The sequence below is a fragment of the Phoenix dactylifera genome, chromosome 4 (assembly GCF_009389715.1).
Source record: "Phoenix dactylifera cultivar Barhee BC4 chromosome 4, palm_55x_up_171113_PBpolish2nd_filt_p, whole genome shotgun sequence".
NCBI lineage: Eukaryota > Viridiplantae > Streptophyta > Magnoliopsida > Arecales > Arecaceae > Phoenix > Phoenix dactylifera.
In genome coordinates this window covers 17,286,959-17,299,346 of record NC_052395.1, presented here as the reverse complement: position 1 = coordinate 17,299,346, position 12,388 = coordinate 17,286,959, and the positions used below count along the sequence as shown (strand labels likewise).

Sequence of the window (12,388 nt, the reverse complement as noted above, 5' to 3'; positions counted from 1 at the left end):
AGTCAGGATCTTCTTTTCCGAACCGGGCATGGCCCGAAGAGGTCCGGTTTTACAATCATGGTCATCACACAAATCATGGAAGGCCGCGATTGGATGACTAGATTTATCAAACCCACCTCTGGACTGGAGAGGATCTAGGCTCTTTATATAGTTCCTATCTTAATCGACAGAAGCCTGTCGTCTTTCAATCCTCTTCTAATCTGGAGTATCATTTTTTTTTTTGAAAGAAAAAAGAAAAAAACACTTGTCCTGTCCTCTTTTGTGGCCTGTAATTCATTTGAGCAAGCACAATATCTAATACAATTTCACATGCTTGAACAAACCCATCTCATAAGTTGAGTTCATGAAACAACCAACAGAGAATATTTGTTGGGATCAAATATTCTATGATCCTCAGGCTGGTGAAGTGCTTATAGATGGGATCAACCTGAAGAAACTAGAGCACAGATGGATTACGAGGAAAGTTCAAGCAGCACTGAATAGGATCATGCTAGAGAAGACCACCATTGTTGTTGCCCATCGTCTGAGCACTGCCAGGAATGCTGATACTATATATCAGTTGTGCATGGGAGAAAAAATTGTAGAACAAGGTGGAATTCTAGGACATCCCTCCCGCTTTATATTTTTCTTGCATCAGATTTATATAGGTATAAACTAAATGAGTTGTTGCTGAATACATCTGCAAGAGATTCACCAAGGAGCAGAAAGCACCTTCAGGTGAGCTAGAAAGGCTAGTTTCAAGTATCAGTGCTGCAAAGTCAATGAGGAAATCTGAAAGCCAGAGACCATCCTTAAAAAGATCGATGGGTTTAGGTTCCAACACCACTGCTTTCAACTATCTCAAGTTGTCCAGCACCCAAGTTATCAAGTTTAGCGACAGGGGACTCATGAGCCAATTGGTGTGGTCCAACTCTAGTACCCGTTGACCTGATAGGAGTTTCGATAGGCTTGAAGCCCGAATGTGCCCGAACTTGACAGAGAGGTGACGAGGTGGTTTGGATATCCATGGGGTGTGTGAGGAGAGAAGATCGAATTTACCTAGAAATCAGTATCTCTAAAATCGATGATGAGTTATGCAAATCCAAGATTCAAACCATTCAACATCATCTCCACCACAAAATAAGGCATGTATATGACAATCATCAAGCAGGTATTAAAATGGAGGTATCAATTACATTACTATAAAAAAATACCTGATATAAGTATGAATTGAAAATTTACTTTATGAATCATGATCTATATATTTCAAAATAAGGACAGATTTAAATTCACCAAATTTTGATGATTAAATCATGATAAAACATAATATTGTAGAATCGTTCATTTTACACCTAATGTATACACACATATACCACTTAACTCCTTTAAGAGGGAGCCTTTGCTAAAAATTCCTATTTTTATATATAAAGCGGGAGAGGCAAGAATGTGTCTGAAAACATTAGGTTCGAAATGCTTTGTAGTAAAAATCAATAAAAGGCCTCTCAAAATAAAACTCAATATGGCCAGCCATTTTCTAAGATGTATAAAATGCCTAGAAATTAAAATTTATTGTATCCTAAACCTTTATTTACATATTTAACCAATAAAAAATTAAAGTTAGCATATGTAATGAGTAAAAGCATATCATAAACTATTTAATTTGCAATTCCATACCTCTGATGTTGTTCTAAATATTCTAAAACATGCAAACTAAATGTTGATTTATCTAGATATTTCTGAGCTATAGATCAGACTAAAATTTGTTATTATATATAAAATCCAACATTTATGAGTATATCAATTTAATTATTCTTTTCAAAGGTATAGACAACATCGCACCAGAAAAAGTTTTTGAATTGCACAATTTCCTACCACTAGAAGCGGACGCAGAGGGTGAGGAGGATGAGGCCCGTGCTGACCCCACCAACATGCTCTCAAAGCTGATAACCATACGGAGACAGAATTCAGGCAATACACCAAACAGAAACACTGGAAACGGAAACATCATTCCGCAAGTCAGAGAAAATCTGAAAGATAAACACTCTTCTGCCAATGTCGTTGAAGTTGAAAGAGCATCAAGGTGCTCACTTCATGCTCTAATCCTTCAGCATTATATAAAGAGTATAGATGATAGAAAATATAGCCATTCACCGACATGTTTTACAATTAGACCATATCTAAAATCATGAGTCAGCTGTGCCACGAGCTATTAATCCTTTCAAGTAATCAGTTAGTGTGTAAGGGAAACAAACCACGTATCACCTGCCTTGTAGGCATCTTTCTGTTGAAATGAAACTCTAGATTTTAAGCAAACAAAGGCATGCTCTGCCGGTTACAACATCGGCTTATAAGAGAAGCACACCATGGCTTGCTCTCTAGAAAAAATCCATATGATTGGCAGTATATTTCTTCTAGCCCAAAGTTATGGATTAGAAATTTTAGTTAAGCTTCCCTAGAATTAGTGAAGCGTTTTACACCTTCAACCCGCAAGCAATCCTTCTAACGGAAGGACGCAAATACAAAGTATTCAAGTTGCCAACCATTGAAGAAGTTGGAAAACGCATACTGTCATTTTGTTATTGCAAAAGAATAATACCATGGAGACCAACTCATGAATACCATTGTTCTTAACATATTTTCATCCAGGAGTTTATAATCATATAATCAAAAGATTGTATTAAGCAGCATGCTACAAAAATCAGCCAACAACTGTTTTGCCCCAAATAACAACACTGATAAAGGACAGAATAGATGGAAGTGATGAAAGATAGAGCTACAATAAAAACCATGTTTTGGAGGTCACCCTCCAAATACATTAGATTCCCACAAAGATACTATGATAGAATACACACCGCCAAGTGTGCATCTATATAATCATGATTCTCAAAAATCACATCTTCTACCGCATTTATATCCAGTTGCACATTATACAACGGTCACAAATATCCATAAAAAAAGAAATATGAGTAGATGCAATAGAGGGTAAGCAATCCATGCATATCCATCTCAATAAACAAGAGCACTTATGTATAATCATACACCAACCTAGTCATTCTTTGGTTTAAAAGGTTTTGCAAATCAAGAATATAAAGGACATCCAGCATGAATGCAAGTAGTTACATGAGCTCAACTACCTTAAAATTAGCACACAAACTCCAAAAATCTATGGATTTTATGCTTTAAAAAAAGTTAGTTCTGTAGGTGGAAAGAGCTTAAAAATTATCTGCTATTTGTGGTATTTTGACTAGGGTTTATGCCCTCATTTAGAAGAATTAGGATGGTAATAACCAACAGCAATGTGGGCCATCGATTCACATAAATTCAGAAAATATGCAACACGAAGTTATGGTTGGTGGTTCTTAATAAATGACATCTGCAACACATAATAGCTGTTCTGCTGTTGAGCTATAAAACCAATAAGAGGAAACAAATGACAACCTGATCGCATAAAAGAAAAATGGCAAAGATAAAATGTTAACCTAATATTTAAAAATTCTGTCATAGTATCAAAATAGATTGTGTTGATATTACTTAAGATTAAATAATCATGCAAGTACGAGGCTGGGTCATCTCATAAATTTCAATCCGTTGAACAATGGCACACTATTGCAGATCAAATGACTAAAGTATATGTAGGAGACAGGAGAAACCAAGTTTTGGAAATGTTTCCTTAGTTCAAAAATCATCAGATAAATTAATTAAACATGTAAAATAAAACAAATGCAAGAAGATTTGTGCAATCTCAGCCTGCCACTGGTTCCTTATGCAGCTGATATATACACCAACAAAAGGTCAACTTGACACAACCCAGTGGTACCATCAATATTACTTAACATCAGCAATCAACCACAAACAAATCATGAAATATGCATCCATGAATCATAAAGATCACCATTTCATAAGAAGATATACAATTTTATGTCTACCTCTTCCAATAGTCTCGGAAGAAAGACACAATTACAACCAATACAGACATTCTCTGCCTGCCCAGCCACTCTTTTACATCTGCTACTAATATTTCAAATACGTTGCCACAACATTATGCTTTTCACAAGTTTCTGTATCTTATTATGACTCATCGCATATTAAGTGGGACAAATACCATCCCACCTTTGAAGGTTCACGTGATTCACCATCATAGGAAGACTGAAAAAGAAACACCATTGTGCCAGTGAAGCATCATCAAAGTTAAAACATCAACATGAATGGATTATTTCTCACCACAGTGCTTCAGGCCTTTAGCACTTTACGGAAGTGTAGATGATACATTGAAGGCATGATCAAAAAAATCAGACTGCCAAAAATCATCGTTCGGTTGGCTACCAGCTATCATAGGCAACTTTTTTTGAAGCAGGGCTCTTGATTGCAAGCAAAACAAATCATCCTTACCTCTGCTTATACAGATACATGATACATCACACACTTAAGCATCAAAGTTTTCTCAGACTAAAGGTATTACTTAGAAATTCTAAATAAGCTTCATCAAAGTTTTCTCAGACTAAAGGTATTACTTAGAAATTCTAATTAAGCTTCCCAAGAACAGGGTTTTATTCTATGACATGAAGTAAAGAATCTGAAATGGCATCCTAGAATCGAATCTGAGGAGGACATATGCACTGCCCCATTGCCACGTTTGGGGATCATCAAATCAACTTCCAAAAATCTACCAATCAACATAAAAAGATTCAAATGATACAATTTGAGTTACCAACATTTCAAGAAGCTCCAAAACACATATCAACATTGCAAAAGAATAGCATACCTCTTAATGCATTTCCAGTTAAGAGTAAAAGAAACCAAAATCATCAAGAGATCGACATGTTAAGCAATATGACTGCCAAACTCAACGAAGATCTGTTTTGCCACAGAAATATGGCTACAGGCTTTTTATCACCAGCAAAAACACCGAAAACAACAGATAGCAAGAACTGTTTTGCCACAACATAACTCTCCTCCTGTCTCTCTCTCCATCTATATATAATAGTAAGAATAAAGCTTCTCAGAAAGATCTTATGCATTTATCCAACCAAGAAGCAGTAAACCTATAAACCTTAAATTCTAACATGATAGCGATTATGAAAAGAAAATAGTAGCTAAAATTCTCATCAGGTAACACCCAAGAAATCATAACCTTCACGCCGGTTTACCTCTGCCCGACTTTGCGAAGATAGACAGCCACAGCGCCCGCAGCTACTGCTCCGACTGATGCCACCGCTGCCGCCACCCAAGCAACGTTCAGACCCTTCTCCATCGCTGCCACAGCAGCATCCCTCTCGCCAAGATTCCTGTCGATATTGGAACAGAATTCAGCGTGCTCCCCTTCCAATCGAGTCTTGGTCTCCTCGAGGGCCTTAATGACCTGCTGGAGCTCCTCTTCCCGCGCCGCCCCGATCTTGGCCTGCTCCTCCACGGCCTCTTTTGCCTGCTCCTTGGAGTGCCTCAGCCCCTCGGTGAGGTCCCGCACCTTCATCTCAAGCTCCTCGGCCTTTGCCTGGAGGGCTCGGACCTTCCCTTCCTTCTCCTCGGCGGCAGCGAGGAGGCGCCCCTCGAGTGCGGAGATCTTGGCCTCCAGCGCGGCCTTGTCGGCGATGAGCGAGGCCTTGTCGGCCTCCAGGTCCTTGATGGCGCGCTTCAGGTGGTCGGCCTCGGCCTCGAAGTCCTCAGCGGCGGAGGCCGCGGCGGCGAGGTCCTCCTGGGTGCGGACGAGCTCGCCCTCAAGGTGGTGGGCCTGGCCGGCGAGGGAGCGGTTCTCCCCCTCGGCGCGGTGGAGCTCCTTCCGGGCGTCGTCAAGCTGGCGTTCGAGCTCCTGCTTCTCGGCCTGGAGGCCCTGGAACTCGTCGCCGATGAGATAGATCGTGCCGTCGGCATCGGTTTCCGCCTTCTTCTCCTTCTCGCCCCCTTCTTGATCTTGATCGAGGGTTCCGATTAGGGCTTCGTCCTTCTCGAGAGCGACGCTGCCGTTGGATACAACGCCGTCGTCTTTGCCCTCCATCGTTTGCGTTTGCGGTGTGGGTTCGATCGGAGCGCCGCCGCCTTTGTACTTGAAGGTGGGACTGGGATAAGACGGAAAAGGCAGAGCGAGACGAGGAAATGCTAAGACCTAAAAAAAGGGGCAGGGGAGGGAAAAGGAAATTACGTGGGACAGCTTTAAGATCTGTGCAGTGGTGATCCAACGGTGATTCGCGCGAAAGATGCAACCCTCTCCCCATACAGCAACCACAGAAATGAAAATGTTGGTGGCCGACCGTTTTCTGTTTTGCATTTTTTTTTTTTTTTTTTTTTTTTTTGCACTTAACCCCTCGACAGTGATCTGACTTAGAAACTAGACCTTTGCGATGGTGCGCTGGATTCAACCTTTACGCTCCATTTTCAGGACCCATCGTCTTTACTTGGTAGATATTTGCGTTGATTGGTCGGAGAGCCAATCCGGCATTCCCGGCAGCCGCTTTACTTCCAAAAAGGTCATCATGGCAGAAGATTTCGAGTTACATTTTGGAATATGAATACCATAATCAGTGCAGTACACTCGCGAAGATTGTGGTTGCAGCATAGAAGCAATGACTTAGGGCAGCTTACCGATTTGGGAAATTTTGGCTTCATCAATTTAGATAATACTCTAAAAAGTAATGTTAAAGGGATCCCATTATAGGGGCATTTCATATAGCGTCATCATCCCAACATCAAAAATGATATGATAGAGGTAATGAGATCACCGTATTTGTTGCACCACAATGATTCTACGTGGTAATGATCTCAAATCACCATCTAACTTAGTAATAAAATATTTATTCTTGGGCATTGATATTGAATGGAAATTTGAGGATAAAAATATTCCTCAATCTAGCAGAAAAAATTGGTATATCAATATACTATTAATATATTATATCAATATTATGTATATTATATTTATGATATATATATATATATGATATTATAATATAATACTAATTATATTTCTATCATATTATTATTCAAAGATAAATTTAAATGATAATAGAAATATATTATTATGCTTTATATTTACATAATAAAATCATTTAATATATTGCTTCTATTTACTTTATTTTTCTAGTAAAAATAAATATTAGTATTAAAAATAATATAATATAAGTATAAATAAAAATATTAATTATGTAATAATAATTAATATATCTTTAATTTATTAATAATTTATAGGACTAATAAATATTTTTTTATGCAATGTATTAATATTTTATTATAATATATTTTATATGATTAATAGATATAATTTTATGGAACATATTAAGGGTAGTTAGTTTGGTATTATATGGTTAGTGATCTAAGATTCTCATGGAATACCAAAAAGGTTACTCGTGGATAGCTAGGGATCTTTATTCACTGGAACATAGTATACTAAATACAATGATTTTAAATCATTTAGGATTAGATTACTCCAATATAAGAATCATCAGTAATCTAACATCATTTTGGGAATTCCATTTGAGTCACTAAATGCCACCTATATGTATAAGATTATTTTTCTTGTCCGGTGAGAAATGATATATTTTTGTGAATTTGCTACCATACATAAAACATTAGTTGTTACAATTACTAAATTAGAATTTATAGGTTAATTGTTTTTCATGTGTGCACAACAAGCACTTCAAAACTTTTCCTTGTTATATTAAATGGTAAATATACAAATTTTATTTTTTATCTAATCCTTCCTATCTAGCCTTGCTTTTTTTTCCCTGCCACCTCTTCTCCTCTAATCTTACGATGCTGCTATATTTCTCAGTTATTATGCTTCCAAACACCATGATAGGTAATCTATTAGGAGCCAAAATATAAACTTTGCCTTTGATAAGTTTTAAAAAATATATATTTGGACAAATTTTGGTAAGATTTTGGAGGGCGACATTTTAGTAATCCACCTCCTCTTCCCCACTGCCAATGGAGGGACATGACTTGAGTGGTGACCGACACCCATCAACACCCAAACCTAAGGCTATCACTAGGTAGATTATAAAATGAGTCATATTGGAACCGGCCGAGTCAAGCTCGAGCTGACTTTTATCGGCTCAACTCGAACTCAAGGCAAACTCAAGTAGACCATCCAAAGTTTCGAGCTCAACTCAAGCTTCCTCTTACTTCGATTCGACTTGCTTGCACCTTATTTTTTATGCAAAAAGTTTGTTGATGGATCTAGTTGGGGTCTGATTAGATGCAAATCCAGCCAATTTCTTACCCTCTGAGCCTAAAATTGTACCTACGAAGGCTTTACTATTTTTGTTCTCGAATCATGAGCTAGTGCGACAACATTATATAATAATTTAGGCTTCGAGTAGGTACTGGGCCTCAATTGTGATTTCAAGCCCACAATTTAACATCGCTTTGGCTGTGCCCTCAATATTGTTACCCACTTTAGGGTGAAAATTAAGAACTTTGTTTAGTTCACCGAAAAGACAAGAAAAAGTGAGGTCAATGAAAAAATTGAAAAATATTTTATATTTAGTCAAAATTTTCAAAATAATAATAATAATAAAGTAGTTTTTTTTTAGTACATGGCTGCTTACACTGCTTCCGCATGAGCACAACCAACTACATTACTATCAAGAAGACTATACAAGGCAGAAGGAACAGAGGACTGTTGGGTCCATAGACAATCTCCAAAATGATGAGCAATAAATGAGGCGACCTAATTCACAGCTTGGTTCACCTTCCGAAAGACGTGCCTGACCTGGGCAATATGGCACTCCCGTAGTATTCGTCGTATGTCACTTAGGAGCAGGTGCTCAACTTTCCCCATCCCTCCTTCGATAAGCGCTCAATCAACAAAATTGAGTCTTCCTCCAGAATGATACAGCTGGCATCAAGTATATGTCTCGTATGTAAGAACCTCTCCCATGTAGCACCGAGCTTCATCCCAAAAACTGAATCCTCGAAGAAACGACATCTCTACAGCAAACTGTCACGACCCCCGCCCCGTTCCCGGCGGGCCGCCGCGACGGTCCTAGGGTGCGGGTAGGCATAAGGCCACCAGCCACCGCGTAGAACCCTACTACCTATCAATCATCAATAAATCTTGAAAAATTTGGCATGATGCATGCACAAAATGATCACCTTTTCTATAGTGACCTGTCAGGATTATTTCAATACATACAACAACACTACCTGTCAGAGCAGCAATCACATAATCTGTCACATAATGAACTTGGACAATATATATTAATACATTATCTCAGGCATATAACTGATCTGCACACACATATATATACCTGCTTCCCAATTCATCCATGGTAAAACCCATATCCACAACAGAATCTATGACTGTAACTATGCACTATATACAATAGAAAGTTTATAATACACCAAAAGGTATAAACCTCTATCTACATTATACTATACTATACTATGGAGCGGCACAGCTAACAGGCAATCTCTAACCCTGCTCTTCTCTATACAATACCTGCCCTGCAATCAAAAACACCAAACTGGGAAGTGAGTATATAAATACTCAGTGAGTGGAGTAGAGAGTACTATGCACATGAGACAAGATATAATCATGGCTCGAGGTGAAATCTCAAGATCAATAACAAGATGAACATGAACTCAACATAAAGAATATGGAGTAAATCATCAATATCACCACAATCACAATCAACTCATCTGAAGCATATATGGAATAATCGAGTAAACATATATACTACTCATGAATATGCTCAACAGATCATAATGCTGGAACATACAAATCAGGTGTCAATATGCTGAATCATCAACAAGACAGCTATTGGGAGGTGGGTTTTACGCCCCAGGCGAACCAGCAACAACTCCCTACTGTCACATGCATATACAGGATAAGACACCATACCAATAATATAAATGCTAGATAGCTATCGGGAGGTGGGTTTTACGCCCCAGGCGAACCAGCAACAACTCCCCAGTATCACATGCATATGCAAAATAAGACACCATACTGATAATATAAATGCAAGCCAGTATCCAGAACAGAAATCCATCTCACATCTATATACTAAACGGCACCTCGCGGGAATTCTACATCCGCGGAAAGCCATACTGCACCTCGCGGGGTCTTACTATGCCCGGCGGCAAGCAGAATATAAGTCGTAGGACTGGCCAATCCTACGCCTAGGGTCGTGTCCCCCCTAGGAAGGGACTGGGCTCCGCCCACCCAGAAGGCTACTATGTGCACAAAGGCCGATGTTCAACCCCATCGACTATAGGTGTCCTGCAGATACTGTCAAGCCATGCATGAATGCCATAATGCACCCTCCCAATACTCTACTAAAAGGAGCATAATTAAGACTACCACTCACTCGACTCCGACCCAATCATAAACTAACATCAGGTTTGGGAGTGAGGGGTCAAGGGTGTGCAATGCAACTCAATATACCACTTACAAGTCTTTGAAATAGAGGAAATGAAATCAATTTACAAAAGAAGTCATTTCACAATTCAGATCCAATTTAATTACTCATAAAGAGTATAATCAAGGTTACCACTTACAAGTCTTTGAAATAGAGGAAATGAAATCAATTTACAAAAGAAGTCATTTCACAATTCAGATCCAATTTAATTACTCATAAAGAGTATAATCAAGGTTACCACTTACAAGTCTTTGAAATAGAGGAAATGAAATCAATTTACAAAAGAAGTCATTTCACAATTCAGATCCAATTTAATTACTCATAAACCCCTCGTAATTCCTCTCAATGTTTCCTCAAATGCATGTACAGAATAATCAAGCATGGAGAATCAAGATTATAGAGGAATCTACTACAATATCAATCAATATGCTCAAGTGGAATCAATTCATACTTGGCGACATTCATGAAAATAAATTAAGGAAGCTCATGGTGCAAAGTACATGACTCCCACTCACCTGCCAATCCGGCACGGCCTTGATACGCCTCTAGAATTGTACAGTAGGCAGCAGGGGACTTCTTCCTCTTGTTCCCTAGCTTCTTGCCCAACTGTGACATGCATTTACAATACATTTAGTTTTGTATCAAGGGCTATAATCTACGTGCCAATTATAATATAGGAAACTTTAATTGATTCAACTCCCCCGTTCCCTAAATCTTTTCTTTTCTTTCTCTTTTTCTTTTTCTATTAATTAACTCATCATTTATCTGTATTAGGGACTCCCTTGCACGAGTACAAGGTCCCTTTTAGCTTGATCTAGGCTTAATACCCTATTATAGCATGAAATCCCCTATTTTCCACCCGGATGAACAGTAATCCGGACCGACAGCCGGTTACTTCATCCCGGGTTTGATCCACTTTCAGGACTCCAAATTTGATGAAATTTTTACCTAACATTCTACTCTCATAGGGGATTCTAAAGAGGTAACATGCATTGCTATCAGAGGTCGTTTGACCCCCTAAATAATTCGCCGAAGTTGGAACTTCGACACAGTTTTTCCGTAGTGCCGGAAAAATTTGTCAAAATCCGATTCTTCTTCCTTTAACCGCCTCTACAACCCTTATCCGACCCCTCTAGACTATATTCACCCTTTGTATAGCCTAATGTCATCAAAAGACTAGATAGGGATGGATATTTACCTTTTTCTTTTTGAAAATTGAGGTCCTTGCGTAGAGGGGAAGGAGATCTACACTTTTCCCTTCAGCTGGCAGCGCAACCGGGATCTCCTTCCTCTTCCTTTCTTCCTTTTCTTTCCTCTTCCTTTCTTCCTTTCCTTTCCTCTCCTTCTTTTTCTTCCTCTCTGTCCGTCTGAGACTCCCTCTGTGACTCCCTCTCGATTTCATTCCACCGACAGCACACTCAACCCACCAATTAAGTCAGATCAAACAAAACCAAATCCCCATTTTGCCCTTGCCACTTCGATATATCTGCAATTATGCCATTATCTTTTGATTCCTTCCCATTTTGCCCCTAACACTTCAACGCATCTACTATTATGCCATTAACTTTTGATTCCTTCCAATTTTACCCCTTATATCAATTTTAAAGAACTATTCTATCCCTTTTTTATAATAAATAAAAAAAAAATTTTGGAGTTATTACAGAAACAGCTTGGAGCAATGATCTTTGATCACAAATGCCACTCCCACACTCATGCCTCCGGCAGGCAAGCTCCCATTAAAATTCATCTTAAGATGGCTAAAGGGTGGGGGCTCTCAAGAAAAAAGTAGTTTTTTCACGAGGATAAAGTTTAATTTCTATTAATTAGAAATTAAAATATTTTTTTAAAAAAATATTTTTCAGCTTCTAGATGGAATGGTGTACGATTTTTTTTTACTGCCAGCATATTATATATATATATATATATATATATATATATATATATATATATATATATATATATATATATATATATATATATATATTTTAAAAAAATACATGGGCGACTAAATATAAACTATTCTCAAATATATTATTTTTTTAGGATCTACGAGCCACGCA

The 12,388-nt window shown here is 38.3% G+C and overlaps 1 protein-coding gene across 1 annotated transcript; it reads right to left on the bottom strand.

Annotated features, from left to right (window-relative positions):
* Window positions 1-4,771: 4,771 nt before the first annotated feature.
* On the bottom strand, window positions 4,772-6,089 carry LOC103708177 (tropomyosin alpha-4 chain-like). The gene has a single exon (XM_008792991.4). It carries the CDS (start codon window positions 5,969-5,971, stop codon window positions 5,123-5,125), a length of 849 nt encoding a protein of 282 aa, XP_008791213.1. The 5' UTR covers window positions 5,972-6,089; the 3' UTR covers window positions 4,772-5,122.
* Between the last annotated feature and the right edge of the window lie 6,299 nt (window positions 6,090-12,388).

Coding starts and splice junctions, on each gene's coding strand:
- LOC103708177 (XM_008792991.4), bottom strand. CDS start 5,971: ATGGAGGGCAAAGACGACGGCGTTGTATCCAACGGCAGCGTCGCTCTC.